The following is a 21586-nucleotide window of genomic DNA, read 5'->3' as shown; positions in this document are numbered from 1 at the left end:
CAAGCACCACCACTAGTCTGGAGTTCACATCAATGACCAGCACATTTCCACTCCCCTTGTACACACTCTTTTTGATCCTATGCCTATGCTGAAAAATTCCAGGGCACTGGTCAGTAGTAGCATTTTCCTACTCCGATTTCCTTTACTTCACAGCCTTCTGCCAGTGGCTCCTGTTTCTACCTGAGCAACACTGGCCCTTCCTTAATTTAAAGACGTTGACAATAGGCCCTGTATGACTTTCCAACACTCTTGAGAATATGTCTAGTGAGTGAAACCTTTCTGGTGTCACCCCCTTACGCTTCAAGTACGCTTTTTTCTGATGTAGGCTTCACCCGCCTGGTAACAACAAAGAGACGCGATAGTGAAGTACCTGCTTGTTTTCATAGTAGAGCCGTTAGAACAACTCGAGTTGTTCTGTGCTGTGTTGTCAGACAACTTTCCTAGCGGCTCGAGGTAACCACCATGACTACTTCGCTCACTTCTCTCACCACCAGTAACAATTCAAAAGGCTTGGAGAAGGTGCTATGTCAAGTGCAAAAAACATTTTTTTTGCAATTACTTCCTTCCAATTGCTTGTTGTGGCTTTTTAAAAATTTCCTCGCAAAGTTGTTACCCTCTATGTTTTCCTAGTTTACGGAAGTTTTATACACAATAGGTTCAGTGCAAAGTGCATTAAAACTACCACCGTTGTGCTGCATTTGTTTTGACTAAAGCAGCCCCTAGAGCGTGTACAGTGAGCTCGCAGCATGCTACTGCCCCGTTTGCTTCGCACTGTCAATCAAATTGCATCGAATCACATTTTTGAAGGAAATACCATTAATAGCGCCCTGTGCAGCAACAATCTGTGTTCTGGTAAATTTGACGGCAGAACATCGAGGAAGCCGGTTTGGAGAAGTTTTGGAGCGATACTGTGTTTTGAAGCAGGATGGAGCAGGAAAAGCAGTTTGGGGCAAATGGAGCAGCACTTCCACCCCTGCACACTGTGCCTTCGTAAAACTGAGGCCTCCACAACCAAGGGATCAAAGCTTCTGCTTGACAGGAGAACACCATAACCACTGGTGTCAGAGCCGCATGGTATTGAACCACTTCTCTAGGGGGCACAGCCAAGGGGGTGTTTCAGTGTCAGAACACCTCGGCGAAATTTTCTGAGTGCTGAATCCCCCCATCCCTTCAGCCTTTTTCTTTTGACCAGCGGTGATAACACACCCCAAAAAATATTTTTGGCTACGCCACAGACTAGTCTAACACTAATGCACCATTTGAACCAAGCTTCAAAGGTGACGAAAGAGCATGCCGTGTGTAAAAAACTGTCGTGCATACCATAGTTGCCAAACATGTCAACGGCTGCATTGCGGTCCATGGTGAGCTCGTTGGCACTGACTGAGCGTGGGTGCTTGGCTGTCTCCCACCTGCGCACGATGATGATGCCGCTCTCCAGCACAATCCCCACAAGATAGCGGAACTCCAGTGTCTTGTGCACCGGTGCAGACACCCGGGCAGCCCACACTTTCCTGCACAAAAAAGAGCCACCGTTAGAACCAGCTAGCCTGAAGCAGGCACTCAGGCAGGCACCTGAAAAACCAGCTGCCTCCCGACTAGAAAAACAGCTAGGCCAGTTTGTTCATTACCTGTGAAGGCTGGCACAAATGATGAGGGTGAAAAAAAAAAAAGGCCCAGCTGTGGAAACTCGGCACCTCTGGTGTCTACCCTTCCTTTAGTCCTTCGTGTGTCTTTCCGTTTGTCAAATCTGCTGTACGTTGAATAAATACCTCAAAATTTTTTAACTCAGACACAGCCTGTTAAGTCATAAAAGCCAATGCTGGGCTGCTGTATGTGGTCCTCTAAAATATCGACTTATAGTCTCAACTGAAGCCTGCTTTGGTTGGTTAATGAGGTTTAACATCCAAAAGCGACCACCCAGTGTTCTTTTAAGGTGCACTGGCATCGCACAGCGCACAGGCGCCTTACTTAAGTGGCCACCATAACCATGATGATGATGATGGATTTTAATGGCGCAAGGGCGACTCAGGCCGAAGAGCGCCAGACTCAAGGTTAAAGGTGTACTCAAGTTTATATAATGGAATAGTTGTGATTTTTCATGAAGGAATAAAAAAGTGGTGTATAGGGCCTAAAAATGTATTCGCTCTGTAAAATTGCTAAAAACAATGGTGTATAGGGCCTAAAATTCATTTGCGATATATAATGGATGTGCAATGTATAAGTAGATGTTTTAAAGGATCTCATCCGTCCTCTCAAGGAGGAGCGGGCTGAGACCCATGTCGATAAGAAATTTCATGTAAAAAGCCTACTTGTGATAAAAATTTAAGCACTTGTTTTAAAGGAAACATTGGGTTGTCGCCAATAAAAATCGATGGGTGTGCAGGTATTTGATGAGTGAACAAGGAGGGAAAATGACGTCTTCTTTCTTGTTCCAGTTGTACACATGATTAAAACATGAATAACAGTGAGCCGATCACCACATCTCGAGCAGTGCGGTGCAGGAGAGTTGGTTAAAAGATATGTATGGGTTATGTATGTGTGACCAATTCTCAGCCTGCACAGGGCTACTTCTTTAAATCTGTCTTGTTTTTCTGTGGTGTATCTGCCTATCCTTGGCTTTATTGTGTGTAATTTATTTTCTGATGCTGCGTCCCATTCCTCTTGCCATTGTTGTCGAATCATGTTTTTTATGTGTGGTTTGAGGTCATGATAAGTTATCTTATCAATGTCTGTGCCATTTCGAAGGGCAGCTGACGCAGCTAGCCTATCAGCTGCCTCATTACCCGGTATACAGCGGTGGCCTGGCACCCAACACAGTGTAATTTTAATTTCTAGTTCATGGGCAAACATAAGGGTGTTATAAAGAGAGTTCAGGACTGCGTTCTTATTATGCAATTTCCAAAAGGATAGGGGCGTTAAAACACTGAGGGAGTCTGTGTAGATGACTGATGTCTGTATTTTATTTTCTATAATGTGTCTCACAGCTAAAAGGATACCATGGCATTCAGCGGTAAATATACTAGTATAACTGTTCAGGGTTTTTGACTGTGAAAACTGTGGTCCATGTGCTGCACAGGAGACTTGAGCAGACTTCGAAGCATCAGTGTAATATTCATCACAAGTGTACTTCTCCTGAAGTGACATGAAGTGCTGCTGTATGGCAATAGGGGATGCATGTTTGCCCACTTCAAGAAACGACAGGTCACAATTAACACCGTGCATTTTCCAAGGAGCAATTAGGTCTTTTATGGAAGTTGTATGGAGACTGGTAACCGAAACATTCAGATATTCAATATGCGTGGCAACTCTGATCGGATATGGTGGTGTTAGAGATGGTTTTTTTGAGAAAAGTGCTGTGCCAGTTTTGTCAAGCAGGAGCCGACGACATGGATGGTCCAGTTGGCATAGTACCTTCATAGCATAAGTTAGAGAAGTAAATTGTCTCCTTCGTTGCAGTGACCATCGGTTCGCCTCAACATAGAGGCTAGCAATTGGGCTAGTTCGGAAAGCGCCCGTAGCGAGGCGAAGGCCGAGGTGGTGCACGGGATCGAGCAATTTTAGCGCAGAGGATGATGTTGACCCATAAACCATCGAGCAATAGTCAATGCGTGATAGAACTACACTATTCAGAAGGTTCAGAAGGCAGTCGCGGTCTGTGCCCCATGACCGGTGAGAGAGAATTTTTAGCAAATTCATTGCTTTGAGACACTTCAGTCGCAACTGTTTTATGTGGGGAATGAAGGAAAGTTTTTCGTCAACAACTACGCCAAGAAATTTATGTTCTTTTTTAAAGGCAAGGCTCTGACCATTCAGTGTAATGTTGAGGTCAGGCCTGATGCCACGCTGCTTAGAGAAAAGTACACAAACACTCTTTCCAGAGTTAAATTTAAACCCATTGTCATCAGCACACCTGGACAATTTGTTTACACCTAGCTGAATATGTCGTTCACAGATGGCCAAGTTGCAAGATTTGAAGCTTATCTGGACGTCATCAACATATACAGAACAATAAATAGTTTTTGGCAGCACGCTTTTTAAAGAGTTCATTTTGACTACGAAAAGTGTGCAACTGAGAACACCACCTTGAGGGACACCATTTTCCTGAATGTACTGCTTTGAATATGCATTGCCAACACGAACTTTGAAGGTCCGTTCAGACAAGTAACTTCGAATTGTGTTCAACATGTTTCCTGTGATGCCAAGAGAGAAGAGGTCGCGGATGATACCATAGCGCCAAGTGGTATCATATGCTTTTTCAAGATCGAAAAAGACAGATAAACAATGTTGTTTATGTACAAAAGCATCCCTTGCATAAGACTCAAAGGCAATGAGCTGATCAGCTGTTGATCGCCCAGCTCTAAAACCAGCTTGATTTTGATGAAGAAGACCATTGTATTCAAGGAAATGAAGAAGGCGACGATTTACCATTTTCTCAAAAAGCTTGCATAGACAGCTGGTTAGTGCGATAGGCCGATAACTAGCAGCAAGTGTGGGTTCTTTTCCGGGTTTTAATATTGGGATGATGACCGCTTCCTTCCATGCTTTAGGAAAGCGTCCTGTGGCCCATATTTTATTATACAGGCAAAGTAGGGTTTCAAGCGTGCCCGTATGCAGGTGTTTGAGCATTCCATATGTGACCCTGTCAGGACCTGGTGCTGTGTTCCCACATGTGCCAAGTGCAATCTTCAGCTCCTGCATGGTGAAAGGGCTATTGTACCCTCCTGTGCACGGTCTTTTATCACATATAGGCTTCCTCTCCTCAGTTACCTTGTGCCGCAAAAAAGAATCTGTATAGTGCGCTGAGCTGAATACATATTCGAAGTGTTGCCCTAGTGTGTCTGCTTGGTGTTCAAGAGAGTCACCACTAGTGCTGACAAGGGGTGTTGGGAGAGTGTTATTTCCTTTGAGTGCTCTTATTCTGTTGTATACTTTGTGAGAATCAGAATAAGAGTTCACAGAAGAAAGGAATGATAACCAGCTTTCTCGCTTGGAGATGCGTCGAACACGTTTGCCATTTGCCTTTGCGCGCTTAAATTCTATTAGGTTTTCAGCCGTGGGGTATCGGCGTAACTTCGACCATGCCTTGTTTTGTGTTTCACGGGCAGTTTTACATTCTGCATTCCACCACGGCCTTCGTTTGTTTCGTGGCTTACTTGATGTTTGTGGAATGTTTTTCTGCAGCATCTATAATGTGCAGCGTGATCAAGAGTTGAGATTCGTCAACGCCTAAGGCAGTAACTGATGAACAGGGCAGAGCTGAGTGTTCCCTGAACATCTCCCAGTTGGCCGCATATTCTTTAAATTTTCTGGGACTAGATGCATTTACATTTTTATTGCCTGTGTACTTCACAGAGATGGGAAAATGGTCGCTTCCATATAGATTGTCAATAACAACCCACTCTGTAGCTGCCAAGAGCATCGGAGAGCCAATGGCTAAGTCAATGGCTGTGTACGTATTATGAGCTGAGCTGTAGTATGTTTGGCTGTTTTGAGTTGAGTAAACATGATCCTGAGGACAACAAGAACTTTTCAATTAGTGCACCTCGGAAGTCCGTTCTTGTACATCCCCATAATGGGTGGTGGGCATTAAAGTCTCCGACCAGCAGCCATGGCTCTGGGAGTTGGTCAATCAGCCTTTCAAAATTTTTGCTGCATAGTCTATGATCTGGCGGAATATACAGGGAACATACCGTTGTTATTTTACCGAATATTAAGGCTTGTATTGCCACTGCCTCTAAGTCTGTGTTAATCGAGATGTTTCGACAAGCGATTGACTTTTGTGTTATAATGGCAACGCCACCGGAGGGGTGAGTACTGCCTTGCCTATCTTTCCTGAATATACGATACTGCTTGAGAAAACTTGTGTCTGTTGGTTTCAGATGCGTTTCTTGCAGACAAACTATGTTTGGTTGGTGTTCGGCGAGGATTTCATATACGTCATCCAGATTTTTTAGGAGTCCTCGACAGTTCCAATAAATGATACTCTCGGTAGCCATTTTGGTAGGTGTGGAAGGAATATGGAGTAGGGTTAGGACTCGCCGCCCTTATCAGGGGGCTTAACTGGTGTATGTTTTTTTGATTTGAGACGGTCCAGCAGGCCCCGCCTCTCATTGGCGGACTCCCTAGGCGCCGCTGACGCTGCAGAGTCCGTGCTCACCTCCATCGCCTCTGGTGAAGGCATGGAGGCAGGAGGTTTTTCAAGAGGAACAAAGTCCCTCTCAGATGTCTTTGGTGTCCCGGACGTCTGGGGGAAAGTGACCTCCGGGATTGCAAAGATTGGTGCAGCCGGTGGCTGCTTAGTGAGGAGCCGTGGTGGGAGCACGTCAGCAGCATTGCACTGCGTGCCCACCGTTACTAGACGCGGCCTGGCCCCTCTGCGGGCTGCGTTAGCATAGGGAGCGGAGGAAAGCATTCTGTGCTTTCTTCGGGCCTCTCCGTGTGTTATCTTCTCAGTTATCTGTATATTGATTACTTCTTTTTCGGCCTGAAAGGCTGCACAGGACCGTGAGTATGCAGGGTGGGTGCCCTCATAGTTCACACATTTGTAGTCAGTTGCACTGCATTTATCGGTTGCATGGTCATGCGCGCTGCATTTTGCACAGGTAAGGCGTCCTCGACATGTCTGGCTACCATGCCCGTACCGCTGACACTTGAAGCACCTGTGGGGGCTTGGTATGTACGGGCTAACTTTGCATCGGATAAATTCCACATTGACAAATTCAGGAAGTGTGCTCTGGTTGAAGGTGAGAACAATATGTTTCGTTTTTATTTCTTCGTTCTTTCGCCTGATTGTTATTCTTCGTACTGCTGTTACACCTTGGTTCTGTAGGCCCTCAAGGAGATCTGATTCTGTTTCGTTTAGGAGGTCTCGCTCAGAGACAACTCCCTGGCAGCTGTTAAGACTGCGGTGGGGTGATACCTGAACGTCAAGGTGAGCAAACGTTTTTGTTATGAGAAGGTTGTCAGATTGACTTTTGTCTGATACCTCTATTAGCAGGTCACCAGATCCTAGTTTTTTCGCTTTGTAGTTTGCCCCAATGATGGCCTTCAGAGAGTTGGCAATGAGAAAGACTGACAGTTCATTTACTGGTTGAGATTCGGTTACAGAGTGCAAGACAAGAAATTTTGGAAAGTTCTCAGTTGGTGTACTGATTTTTTGCATCACTTCGGTGCGACTCCTTTTCGGGGGTCGATCAGGTTTTTTTAAAGGTAGTTTTTCCATGCAGTATGGATTGTTTTAAAGGGTCCTAATATATGTCGCCTCTGGTTCACCCTTATACGCAGAGGAAGGTCCCGGAGCCCCTCGCCTGGTGGACAGGCGAGGAGCCCATCGGCCGAGGCTTGACCATGGCCTCGACCGCCACCGTTCAAGGTTTCTTCCCTTCACCTCTCAACCTATCGCCACGGTACGGATTACAGCTTCGGTATGGGGGCTCAGGGTCCGTGGTGGCACCAAGCACCAACACCTAGTTTACACAAGGTGCCCTTGCGGGGGCCACCATAACCAGGATTCGATCCCGAATGCTTGGGCACAGCAGTTAAGTGCCATAACCACTGCACCACTGCGGCAGGTTAACCTCAAATGAAGTGAACTTGTTGTAACTGCATATGAAGACCTTGTAGCACAACTCTCGCTGACAGTGCGCATAAATATTCTCCCTGCAACATGGCACAGAAGGCAACTCCCAGTGCCCTGAAACATAATGCATATCATACAATAGCCAGCAGAAGCTTAACACACGAACTGAAAATGCCCCAAATAACTAGCTAACCTCACACGGTCAGCCCAGCCATGACGTAGGAACAGCAGCCGAAAAAGGAGGGGGACTCACGTGGTGGGGTCTTCCAGGTGCATTTCGAGTGCACGCGACGCCTGCCATTCACCCAGCTGCGGGGTGCTGCCACACACAAACACTGTCTCGCCATGCAGCGTGTCTGCCTGCACCCGCAGTTGCAGCTGCCGAGAGGCGGCCAGCCCTTCACCCACAGCAGGCTCCACATCTGAAAAGACACACCACATACTCGCTCATTCCTTCATCCAAGTCCGATGAGCACCTTTTAGAATAGCAGTGCTTAGAATGGAGTTTAAAGGAGTGTGCGTGGGCACACGCATGGGACTTCATTGGGACTTCATTATGTCATTCAGGCCTTCCACATAGAAAATATTTTGCCACATTTTGTTCTTATTACAATGAAATCTCACAGGACAATGACGAGGGTGTAACGTGAATGTTTGAGCATAAGCTGTGGTGCGACAGCAAATAATTTTTCGCGAAAAAAAAATTTTTTTTTTCTCATAATGTCAGACTAGCAAAGGTAAATCTAGACTGGCATGCCTAGAACTGCTTAAAAGAGATGACTGAGAGCACTAACAATTAACTTGTACATCTGTTCAGACATGCTGGTGAGAGCATACATACTTGAACCCCGCACAAATAGTAAAACAAGCCAGCTTTGCAGTCTCAGGTGTCTGAAACTTGATTTGCTCCTGAAGGGGCGGAGCAGGGTTTGTTGACGAGCTCCCAAGTGCTAACTCCCAAAAAAGCCGGGTACCAAGCCGAGGAACAGCTGTACCCATCCTTGCAACCATGACCAGTGAAGCTTCGAAGCAGTCAGAAAATGGTGCAGGTGCTGTTATCGCACCACAATGTGTAGGTGTGACAGGCCTACTCTGCCCACTTTTTGGCGAGCACACTAGCGAGTTAGACGTGGAAACAGACCCTTAAGGGTGGAATTCTTCTACAGTGAAGAATTTTTGAGTCCAGAAGAATTCTTTCTTCGGCATAATATTGACAGTGGTGTAGTGCGTCGAAATGCAACTAATTACTGTGCTATCAAATTGCTTATCTCCTGTTTCATGATTAAATTTTGAAATATCGCTGTTAGGCTCCTTACTTGTTAAGATACTTGCAAATCCCTGTAAGGAATATCGGCATCAATTTCTAGAACAGCGAAAACGGCATCTTCATCGCACACGGGCGCGGTTTCCAGAAACAGTGCTGGGCACGCCTACGGACCCTAAGCAATGAGCCTGAAAATATTAGAAGCTAACCATCTAACACCGGTTAACCAGCCTGCTTGCTTGTAGAAAAGCTGTACTATGACACATTGAGCAGCTGATCATGCTACGCCGCATTAAACCCTCTATTATAATGAAAAAGCATATTTTAAAAAATCGCAGACAGTTTTAGGTGAAACATCCCGTACCACTGCCCAGCCAACCCAAGCTTAAGCAGCAATTCCCCCCCCCCCCCCCCCCCCCCTTGTGAATGTGACAAAAGCTAACTGCAGTGTCGTCTTGCCAAAGCAACGGTATCCGGCAAAAAAGAAACAGAAAAACAGAAAGAAAGAGGCATCCCCTAGGAATATTTCAACCACCTCTAGTGAATACATTGCAGCTTCATCTCTTGGCGACTGAGGACAATTCTACCACAGCCTCTCGTGCTGTGTTCATACGCCGCTTTCTCTTTTTTTTTTTGGGGGGGGGGGGGGGGGGGGGGGGGGGGGGGGGGGGGGGAGGGCTTGAGCAGCCTCTTTTGCCCCAGATGCGCTGAAGTTGAAACCGAAACTAGGTGGAGTTTCCTGCACCTGGCGCCCGCCAGAAGCAGCAGCGGCGTCGCACGGATTTCGATACATACAGGTGAAATTTTACTTTTAATCAGGTTTCACACGGGGATAATTTGTGTGGTAGATACAGTCAATGAAATATTAGGGTTTATATCCGGCCTCGACTGTAGTTGCAAGCGGCATTTCGTCCTAGCGTCCACCAGAGCAATGAACTATCACTCGATAGAGCACTTTTTTTTTTTTTTTTTCACGCGTAATACGCTGCCCACCAACTGAACAAATCTTCGGCTCTGTAGCAAGGATAGCAAGTTAAACTCTACTGCTTCAATAGCTCTCCAATAAAAAAAAAATCTGGAAGTACGACTCTGCACTATTCCGGCACGGTCCAAGTTGCAGCACATAAGGCTGCACTGCTGCGGACATTTTCGAAGGGCCTGTGCCAGTCTGCTCTTTAACAAAGAGCTGCAGCTACGAAGGATGCGTTTGCAGGCTCTGCAGCATTGGGTACCGACGGCTGGATGCGCACTCTGAGAAGACCATCACTGCGACGCGGTTAGAAGCCGACCACTGCGAAAAGCTATCCTCGAATCTCTCGTTACCCGTCCTGAGTTATCACAGTTAATCACCTTTCGATCGCAGCATCAGGGCCCAAAATGAGGTGCGCTACCCAGGAGCATGTTGTAGAGTTACAGCACACGCTCCATCAGGAAACATAGTTTCGCCTAGTCCCCCACCATGCTCTCAAAATGAAGTAAGTTGCGAAGCAAAATCGTTCACCCGACAGAATCGGCCTCGATTTCTCATATATGCGGGCAGCACGAAGACATCAGCGATGGCAAACATCGTCGTGCGTGAGTCACAGGTGATGTGCCCATTCAATGGTGTATTTGCCGCGTGTAATGCAGAAATGGGTTCATTCCAGCTAGGGCGCAACGACGGTAATGCGTGACATGCATGGCTCGCTGCCACCGCACAAGTTGTCACACCCATTTCTGCTCCCATATATGCATACGTTGGTTGACGGTTCGACATCCGAATCGACGGCTGATGCATGTTGCGACAGATTCGAACACAACCGGCCGTCCCTGCATTTGTGCGACACTTTTGGGCACCCACAACTTTTTCTGACGAGAGATGCCTCGACGCGGTCGATGCAGGTGGGTTATATAACACAAGGTGGACAGTGTGCACGTTAGAGAGCTTAACCATTGATTAGACGATTAACCAAGATATTTAAACTTTTTGCTTTTATTTTAAATGGCCCTATTAAATAGCCAAATAAAAGGCCATCGGAATCAAAGGCGAGCCCCACCTTCTATTTATTTATTTTTTTAAATTGACAGTGCGGCAATCGAAATTTCGAACGTCAAAAACACGCACCTGAAAGCTCGAGTTGGCTTTTCAGGTCCTGCACTTCTATAAAATGGTGTCACTTGTATTTCTTTCTCTTTCTTTTTTTTGTGCTCATTGAATACAGGCGCTGTTTGTGTGACAATAGTTAACGTGATTTTAGCTACAGCATCACCACACGCAGCGACACAGTCTTATAAATTGCGCAATGCATGAAAGCCAACTCGACGTTCGATATCCTCACGTTCGATATCCTCACGTTCGATATCCTCACGTTCGATATCTCCAACCACATTGCAGATTAAAACTAAACATCTACAGGCTCACATGCGACGCTATAGCTATCTTCAATATATATACAGGGTGTTACAAGGAAGACTAAGTAATTTTAAAAAATGAACTTTCAGAGGTAAAATTATTTTTGTTGCATAAGTTATCAAGGGTCTGGGCGGGTTCTATAAAACGGGTTAGATGTGCTCTTCAGTGGAATAAAGCGCGCCGCGCTTTATCTGTGGTTCGAAAGAAAAGTGGCTCGCCGCTGCTCGGTCCACGATAAGATAGCGCGCGGCTAGCCTGTGATTTGCACAACTGTAATTGACGCCAACGCGGGGCCGTGACTTTGCGGCGCTCAGCTGCCGAGCGGAGCCCATTGCGCGCTCCGGAGAGCTGAGTTTCTGAGCGCTGCAGTCCTCCGCACAATAACGTTTTCATAGAACTAACGATGGATATCGGGTTGACTCACAATTCTCTATAATTTTCAAATTACAATCATGCACCCAATTGCAATATCTAAAAAGATAATTAACGAATTTTAGTTAATTATTCCACTGAAGAGCACATCTAACCCATTTTATAAAACCCGCCCAGACCCTTTATAATTTATGCCACAAAAAAAATTTTGCCTCTGAAAGTCCATTTTTTAAAAATTACTTTGTCTTCCTTGTAACACCCTGTATATATATATATATATATATATATATATATATATATATATATATATATATATATATATATATATATGAGAGAGAGAGAGAGAGAGAGAGAGAGAGAGAGAGAGCGAAGCGTACGCTTCATTTAAAGAAACATTTTACTGGACTCGACGTTTCGACCTTCATCAGGAGTGCGAATGCAAGAATGCAAGCGATGGGGGTAGGGTCTAGTATATGCAAAGAGTGGAAAAAGAAACAGGTGGCGCAGAGGCGTACAATGGCATTGTAGTGGTGGGTGGGGTAAAAAGCAGATGCAGGCGGGGAGTGAAAGGAAGGGCAGGTGGGGAGTGCGAAAAAAAAAAAAAAGACGGCACATGGAAGGAAGCACAGTAATAGGTACACATGTATATGTATATATACACGTGCGTGCGTGCGTGTGTGTGTGTGTGTGTGTGTGTGTGTGTGTGTGTGTGTGTGTGTGTGTGTGTGTGTGTGTGTGTGTGTGTGTGTGTGTGTGTGTGTGTGTGTGTGTGTGTGTGTGTGTGTGTGTGTGTGTGTGTGTGTGCGTGCGTGTGTGCGTGTGTGTGCGTGTGTGCGTGTGTGTGTGTGTGTGTGTGCGCGTGCGTGCGTGCGTGCGTGCGTGCATCTGCGTGCTCTCTATTTCGTCGCATACAGATGTATCAGCGCGCCGTTTGAACGGGGTGAAGAAACGCGGCCGCATGCCGCTTTCCACGAATACGCCCAGCCGCCCGGGGAGTCCCCCAAGGACAATGCGTGACGTCAGAGCCAAAGCGGCAATCACGTGTGCCACGCGCCTTGCACACGTGGAGAGAGACGACTGCGCGCGCGTGCCGAACAAGCGCAGCTGCTGCATGCTGCAAGCGGTCGACGGCTCGCCGCCAAAACGGTTAAGGCACAGCTAGCTAGGCAGACTCGTACAGCTCGTCGAGAAGAAAAACAGCGCTCAGAGACGAGCAAAGGTACGCCACAAAAAGGGTGTGGACGATACATAAGCACTTTAGAACATGCACAACGTTCATTTAAAAACAAGGAACTGAATCGTGGCACCGGTATTGTGACATCAGTTCGATTAGCTTACGCACGTGACGCCATATTCGCCGATGTAACATACTTAAACTATACTGAATATAGTACCCTTGTCAGGTCCCCTAGCTGCTCCCCATTTTTGACGAACCAAACAATGTTCGTTCCGTATATTCGAGATGAGCACTGTGCTGTCTGCCTCTGCATCCCGCTCAGCCTCTGCGAGATGTTTTTCTCTCGTGATCACCAAAAATGGTGAAAGCGTTAAGACGAGAGCAGACCACAGGCAGTTCCACCGAATTATATTGATCATACCAGGTGGAATAAGTTCAGTTTGACCGTTTTTATCGTCCTTCCGCGCGCACTGGTTACCCTGAGCTATCGAAGAAACAAGGCCGACTGTGTTCTGCATTTATTCAGCGCGTGTATCTCGCAGTTCAATATTTCTGGGTTCCCACAGATACTGCGCTCGCTTACTCTTCCCAGCATTGGGATACTTGAAGGTCAGTATATCGACAATTTTGCACCGTTTCTTACTCAACCGCTGCGATAAACAGATTAGGCTGCCCAAGCATCCGTTGCTGCCCTCGCCAAGTACTTTCTGCAAGACTGAAAAAAAAAAAAAAAAAAACAATAATAAAAAAGTAATGCCCAGGGACGTGATGTGGTACAAGCGGCATTCACTGGAAGTTGGCAATCCGCCCTTTATTCCCAGGCGAGCAATAACAGCCAGGAGAGTGTGACTCCTGCCAAGGGACCACTGTGTAAGAACCCTTGGACGCTCACGTCGAAGGCGGAGTACGTTTCACCGAGCAACCGAGAAGCAAGACGAACAGGGCCCCCACAACGTGACCGCTCTCCCTTCAAGCATATCCCAAAACGAGTGCTTCGCTGAGGGTGGCCAGGCAGCAAAGGGGCTTATCTCCACATGTCCACTTAGCAATTGAAATATAATTGAAAAGAAATGAACAGCTTTTATTCGCAGTAGAGCGCATTTTCGCTTTCAATGCGGGAACGAAGACCTTTACTACTTCGCTGTATGAAAAAAAAAAAAAAAAAAAAAAAAAAAAAAAAAAAAAAGGAAAGAGCACGTGTGTTTCGGGAGACGCCGCTAAGTTGAGCCCTCCATTTGAGGAATATCATCGAGGAATACCATCGACGGATCAGTTCTGGTGATAGATGTTAACTACGATAGCGGGCTGTCATGGCTGAAATGAGATTTCTGTAGCCAGCCCCAATTTGGAAAACGCAATTACCGTCAGCGCTGTGATTCCACAAATTAAAACCTCGTCACAATTAAGACGCGCGCATAGCACCGGCCGACCCTTCAGGTGCCCACTGTAATAGGTATAATGTCAATTATCAGAAATTAGTTCACTACCTCACTACTCGCCACCATTATTCGGCTGCTTAGTGATGTACACCAACACTGGGATTGGTGAGCCACAGAAGTCGTCTTAATAGCACACTTTATTTTTTCGCTCCCACTGAAACGCTGCCGCCGCGCCAGCGCCCTACCGTGCACTAAGGAACCCTATCCCTCATCACGGCAATGTCAGGGTGAATAAAATGTGTCCGGCTATACAGCTAACCATAACAGCCGCAGAACCCCATGCGTACGCAGTGCTCGGATGCACTCCTACCTGAAGACCATTTAAGTATATGCTGGGATGCATAGTTTAGCTGTAACTTTTTCCTGATGGAGCCGTAGCACCTGCGTATTACTGTTTGAAAGGCCATTTCAGAGGCTGCAACGATATTTCCTTGGCGTGGCCGTGAGGCACCACTCGGAAGGTGGTCGCCTCGAGAGTATAATGGGAACCTGCGTGTCTCCCTGCAGGCCGGCTATAGTTACTTAGTGGGCTTCCACACTTGATAATTCACGTGAACAATCACCGCGGACGACCTGAATTTGAATGCATGGAATTCGCCTAGCACAAGGCTCGAAGTTGCTTTCGCCCAACTGCACTTTTTTTTCTTTCTTTCTTGCCAATACCTGTTCAAGCACGTTCTTTCAATTACGCTTCAAAAGAAACTTCGTCGCGCATCGATCAGATCTGTTCAACTCCTGCTCGACAGTGGAACGCCGCAGGTACTGACCAAACACGTTTAACTCCTCATTCCGTTTGCACCGAAGCGCTTGATTTCTGCCAAACAGTACGCTAACCGCAATTAAAGGCTGGCTGACACATGCAAGCGATTGAGCGCGAACTCAGTGGCGAGTGGTAACGACACAGAGAAAAGCTTCCAAAGTGTTGGAACTGCGTCGTTGTTTTTTTGTTTGTTTTCGTTTTTTCCTTTTCAAAGGATAACTCAGTGAAAATAGTCATTCCCAAACGTACCGTAACTAAACGTAGAAGTAAACGGAGCACGCTGTTGTTTTTTCTTAGATTTTCCACGTGTTGCCTGTTTGAAACTGCACGCTCTGATATATGCAATCGGCTATATGAAAAAGCGCGCTCCGTTAACTCATGTCGGCACCTGCACATATGTAGTTACGCCGACAAAAATAGTCAGTTCACACGATGCATGTGAAATAATAATGCAGTTTATATATATATATATATATATATATATATATATATATATATATATATATATATATATATATATATATATATATATATATAAAGTATTTACGTCGACAGCCTTACGAGTGCATTATAAGTTTTGCTGCCTATCGCAGCGCGGTAATCAATAAATACAATGTGTAGTTAATTACGCGAACTATCGAAGGAGAACTTAGCGCGAGTAAATTACGCTAAAAAATCGCTTTTTTTTTTTTTTTTTACGGCACCTCACGTGGAAAAAAAAAAAAAAAATTGGAGGACTCTTAAGGCCCATTCACACTTGCGCGTCGTAAAGGGCGTGAGACAATTAAGGGAGCCGCTCAGCTCGACCGACGTTCGAACTTGCAGACGTGATCCGCGGGTCGCTATCTCGGAATAGTCTCGTTCGAAACGTGAATTGTCGTTCTTGACTGTTCACCGTATTATCCGTACGAACGTACCTCGCTGCGTGGCCTAGTAGGGATAGCTCGCCCTCCCATCGCCTCAAAGAGGCTGCCCGTGTTGGCAGCGCCTGCCATGTTGCCACACAAAGCGCCAACCAAACAGTCATGTCACTGCCAACTGTCTCACAAGATGTTTGCAGCACTGCGAAAGGCAGAGGCACCCCGGTACAATCAGGATCACGCGCACTACAATAACGAAGTCATTGAGCACTACAAGTTAGGACGGCGGAAATATCCACCCCCAGATAGGTCCCTCACATCCACAGAGGCAGACACCTGGCGCCGCCTGGCGCCGCCTGCACATGTCTCCCAGATGGAGATACCTCACGCAAACTGGAAATCCGGAGGACCAATTCTGCAAATTCTGTAACGATATAGGAACTTTAAAACATATCCTCTGGGAGTGCAGCCACTCCCCGGGCTACAATTTATTCAAGGACGCAGAAGCATGGGAGACCGCGCTTCATAGCGAAGACCCGGCGACACAGGCAAACATTGTCCGTCTGGCAACCGAAGCGGCGAACTGCTTTGTCTACTAGCTCCTGCCTCGTGGGGTGACATATCGGGCTCCCTGGACGCCTGCGAGCGGTGCCGGAGCTCCGGTGTCGCCTCTTCCGAACAATAAAAGTTTTCACCACCAGGCAATTGTGCTCCTACGCGACTCTCGCCGCCCCAAATTGGCGGGACTGGCCGTAGGAGCACAATTCTCTATCATAGTGCGCAGGGGGGAGAGGCACTTAGGAGCACAATTGCAAGGGCTCCTCTGCCTTTCGCAATGCTGCAGATATCTTGCGAGACGAAGTACAGGCAGAAAGACGCACAATTCGCTCGTCCTTTTCCGCTCCCAAAGCCGATTTTTCTGGAGAGCGAGGCTTTTAAACCATTGAATATCGAGAATGCGCCGCTCCTGCAGCTGCACGTGCTCCGTCCAGACAACGTCCGCCATTGAACGCGGCCGCCCACGCACAGGCCACGAGTTGGCGCCACGTGCGGTAGCACAGGTGGCGAGTCGCGCAGTCGTGGCACGGTTCCAGCACGCAACGACACCTAGCTCTTCCCAGCCTCACGCTGCCAGAACGGCGATTGCAAAAGAACAGGTTGGAACTCGTCTAATAATTATATCGACACCCAAGGGTATGGGGTAGGACGCAGTGCAGCAAACGGTCATTTCCGGAACTCAACTGACGGGACCAACTGAAGTTCACCTGCATCGATGCCAGAGCGCGTGCTAATCACCGAGAGACCAGTCACTGAAAACGGAACGTCGCAGCCGCCAAAGCCTGACCTCTTAGGATGCGTGCGCTTACACATATTCTCGAGTGTCCATGGGGCGAAGCTGAACTGCCATGAAAAGAGTGAACAGCTGGACTGTTGGTTGCCAGGCAATATAGATCATATTTTAGCGCCAAGACTATGCACAAGAAGAAGGCAACGCGGGCGACCGTGTTGTCTTCCTTCTCGTGTGGGCCTTAGAATCCTTATAATTAAACTAGCATTCATTAAAAAGCAGCGGCAGCGGGCGCCTTTCGGTGCAGACGTCGCTAGTTTAAAATCAAGCGGAGGGAATATTTTTCAAACAATTTAAAAACGTTAGATTTTTTTTTCTTACTTGCCGGAAACACGTACACGCCGTCATAAATAACCGGAAAATTAGTATTTACAGATAACCCTCCCACTTATCGGGCCTCCTCAAGGCGCCAGTGCATGCAGCTGGAACGCGGCGCGAAGCCAAGTCCAGCAAGAGTGCAGTCGCCTCACCCATCGTGCGTTCGTCGACGTGGTCGGTTGCAGCGGTGCTCCCTGGCGCGACAGACGGAGCGGGGCCGCGACGAACAATCGCCACTGACGTCGGCGCCCCGCCCGCGCCTCGGCAGCCGGCCAAGCGCCGCGATTGGTCGCCCCGAGACGGGCCCCCCCTCAGCTGTTGCCGGCGGCGACGCTCGACTTATTCCGTGCGGACCTCACCTGATCTGCTGATCGTTCGACGTTCGACCCCCCCCCCGGGGAGAGGGATTCTCGAAAAAGAAATCTGATGCGCACTTTCATGCCTTCTTCGGATTTCCCCCTCGAATCCCGAACGCGAGACCAAAAAAAAAAAAAAAAAAAAACGATTTCCCCCCGCCAATTTTGAAGAAAACAAAGTGTTGCGCCTAATTACCGCTTTTTCCAGACCGCCCTCTCATGCCAACGAGAGCTGCCAATGGATCTCGCAGCTTCGCAGAAACAAGAATACAATGATGGCCGCTGTTTACACGTGGCGGTTCAACGTGTCAAAGCTCCTCCGGATCAGTTTCGGTCACGTAATCGCCGACCTAATGATGCGAGGCTGCACGCACGGGCGCGCCTCGGGAAGAGAAGACGCTGCACACACGCGCGCTGCTTATCGGTCGCCCCGGGCACCGCCTCCAGCGCACTGACGAGCTCACTCGTGCGTCTTTCTGCTGCTCGTGTTCGTGACGCGGGCAGGACAGAGGCCGAAGGTGACAGCAGGGCGGGAAAGGAGGCCAGCCGAGACCCGTTGCAGCAGTCGTAGACACGATCAGCTTACCGATATCAACAATAATGGGCCAACGACAAAAGGCGCGTTCGTCGCCCCCGGTTCGTCGCCCGCACCGGTCCGCCCAGACAGTCACTTCACAGTGCGATTGTACGAAGGGCACGTTGGCAAAGCAAGCGCGCTGTCTAACCCTTATCGAAACAGTCGTCCACGAATCCAAGTCAAACAAGGCTCAGACACTTCACGTCGCAGGATCATTGAACAACGCGTCTCCGATCGGCTTTTAAGAAAATTCGCCGGACTTGTGCGGTGTTCCAGAACGCGTTTCATTTTTTCCTTCGGTGAACATTATTTTCGGCTAAAAAACTGCCGATTTTTTCCTGCGACGCAAATGGCAATCTTGTGCGGTCAAAAGTCTGTGTCCTTTTGTCCGCACGGTCAGTTTATTCACCAGTATAGTTAGCCTAGAAATGGTACTAGTACTTGCAGCTTTGTTTGTGGAAACAAATGCTGCGCCAAGATTTGTTGTGGGACTAATTCATTTGCTTGGTAGAATCAGGCTCGAGCATTTTGGAGCCGCAATAAAGCCATTTTGGAGCAGCTTTGGAGCACTGAAACGAGTTTTGGAGCATTTGAATTATGTTTTGGAGCAAGTTTCCAAGGTCAAACACCTTTGATAGTTGCAGTTTTCTCTTTGTTAAAATACAAAATCTCCCATCCGATTCCTTTTTATACAAGTTCAATGCCTTTCCGACTTTGCACTCATCTCAGACAAGACAAACGACCAAAGCATGTAAAGATATACTTATAACATAGGCTGGCTGACCTTAGCAACAACATAAAATAGATTAAACACCTAGTCTGACCTAAAGCGTTTGTCTATTTTATTTTGACTTGGCAGATTCAAATGTTGAGTCTGTCACTTTGAAGCGCTTAAGCAGCGACACTAATCTGGAGTTCAGATTATTGGGCACGAGATTTTCGCTCTTCATCTTGTGTGTATCATTTTTTATCCCCTCCCTGTGCTGATAAATTCCTGATCAATACAGCAGTGCCTTTAAGAAAGACAGATGGCACCGAAGGGTAGCCTTTTCATCATTCAGCTCTTTTACTTCATTGCCTCCTGGCAATAGTTTACTATTCTTCACAAGAGCAGCAATACTGAGGCTCGTTTTTTTGTTTTTACATCTTAGCAATAGGTCCTGTATGGCTTTCCAATTAACGCTCTTGAAAAGCTTCCTAATGAGTGACACCTTTGGCGTACCAACCCATAACGCTTCAAGTATTATTTTCTTTGCAGCAGGCCTGACAAGCTTGTCACTGACAAAGAGGATCGATTGGTAAAGTGCCTAGTTTTCACAGCAGAACCATTCGAATAACTCATGCCGTTTTTGCAGTCGGACAAATTTCCTAACGGTTCACAGTATTTTGCACTATCTTCTTCGCTTGCTGCTCTCGCTTTTCTCTCCACACGCGATTCAAAAAGCTAGGAAGATGTGCTATGTCACATGCACAGAGCGCTTTTTTTTTTTTCTTTCTTTGCAATTCCCTCCAATCACCTATGGGCCCATACTAAATTCACTTCCGAACAAATATTTATTATTCTCCATGCTTCCCTCCTTTACAGAAATGTTATTTGTATCAAGCCCAGTGCAAGAAGCGTTATATCTTTGCCCCCGGTGCTGTTACACTGTTCACGTGTTCTGCTAAATTAGATGGCAAACATCGAGGCAGTCAGTTTTCAGCAGTTTTGGAGAAATATTGCATTTTGAAGCAGGATGGAGCAGGGAAAGCCGTATGGAGAAAAATGGAGCAGCACTTCCACTCCTGGTGTAAATTAAAAAAAAAAAAAATCAGCCGCTAACCGTGTGTCACGGTACGTGCCACGTGAATTACTCCGCTAAAGAGTAAACAAAAGCAGTTCTTCAAATTCGACCATATCAAAGAAGTCAGAGGCATTGAAATTCTTGAGCTGATAATCCAGTCTATGCTTAGCTTTCTTATTCAGGTAACCAGAAAAGCCTTAACAGTGGACTGTTTTCTGTCACGGCAGAATTGTGTGCGGCGGCTACCGTAGACTTGAGTTGCATTCGACTATAGTTTATATTTGCAAGTGACCCCCTCCCAATTACCTAGTTGTGGATGCGAACATCCTATCAGTGTGTCTTTTTTTTTTTTTTTCGCAAACCTCCATGGCGTCAGAAAAAATCGTCACAAAAGAGGGCCTGTAACAATATTTATATATTTTAATGCTACAAACCCACAGAGGCAGTCTTTGTAAATATTCGAATTAAATTTAAAATCGTAAGGTGGAACCGATAATTTACCAATATATTTCCTTTAAAGTGTGCCTGGCTAACTCACTAAAGCTAGATTTAATATATATATATATATATATATATATATATATATATATATATATATATATATATATATTTTTTTTTTCTTTTTTTTTTTTTTTTTTTTTTGCTGCGCAGGCGAATGCCGGAAAACCGATTGTTGGTGCGCGTTTCCTAGGTTAAGGAAATAGTCATTATTCCTCTAAAAAAAATCTTGCGAATCGGTAGGGCGCAGAAACAGGGTAAGTGGAGCTTTACTTCTAAAAACTATAGTTTGACACGTTAACCTTGGACATGTCGCGCTGGGTTGAGCGATAAGGCGACGTTTTGCGCATGTCGATGGTAGCTCAATCGTCGCGGTAGTCAGGGCATGATACTTTATCGTTACGTGCGGCTGAGGAATCGACGTAAGCGAATAAGTGCTCTAAGCGGGCTACGGTAGTGGACGAACGAAGAATAGCTACAGCAGGCGGCGAGGAGGCGTTGCTTCTCGGCTTGAGGAGGCGATTGCTAGCGGTGCAAGCTTACACGCATACTAGCTCATCGCACAATAGCGCTTATCGAACAATACCACAGTTTCACAATGTCCCTGACTTCCCTATTCAGTTACCTAGTTAATTTTCAACGTTCAGTAACACCAACTTGTCCACCAGCTCGCTGCGTCTTGCGTATCTCTAGGATACTGACCTTCCTCGGTTTTATTCGAGAACAGAATTCGGAGTACTTTTACGATATTTTTTTTTTTCGATTTCAACCAGCTGACTCAAACTTCCAGCTATATCTAACTTTACCAGCTATATCCACAAGAATGTTCTCCTAAAGATGATCGTTGGAACAGCGCTATAAC

General features: G+C 46.6%; 1 protein-coding gene across 2 annotated transcripts in view; it reads right to left on the bottom strand.

Annotated features, from left to right (window-relative positions):
- The window catches only part of LOC146183230 (glycerophosphocholine phosphodiesterase GPCPD1-like), a 97628-nt gene that overhangs the window by 55405 nt on the left and 20637 nt on the right, over positions 1 to 21586 (bottom strand). The window contains exons 1-3 of one of the 2 annotated variants that reach the window (XM_084609094.1): positions 17662 to 17884; positions 7833 to 8001; positions 1321 to 1511 (exon numbers count right to left, since the gene is read on the bottom strand). In XM_084609094.1, the coding sequence (XP_084465220.1) occupies positions 1321 to 1511; positions 7833 to 8001; positions 17662 to 17665 (364 nt within the window). In that variant the 5' untranslated portion in view covers positions 17666 to 17884. Of the gene's footprint in view, positions 1 to 1320; positions 1512 to 7832; positions 8002 to 17661; positions 17885 to 21586 lie in introns of those variants that run through there. The other variant, XM_084609093.1, reaches the window with a different exon arrangement.

The sequence above is a fragment of the Amblyomma maculatum genome, chromosome 7 (genome assembly GCF_055883805.1).
Source record: "Amblyomma maculatum isolate TAMU_Amacu chromosome 7, ASM5588380v1, whole genome shotgun sequence".
NCBI classification, from domain to species: domain Eukaryota; kingdom Metazoa; phylum Arthropoda; class Arachnida; order Ixodida; family Ixodidae; genus Amblyomma; species Amblyomma maculatum.
Note: the sequence above shows the minus strand (reverse complement) of the source record. Positions and strands in the feature narration are given on the sequence as shown.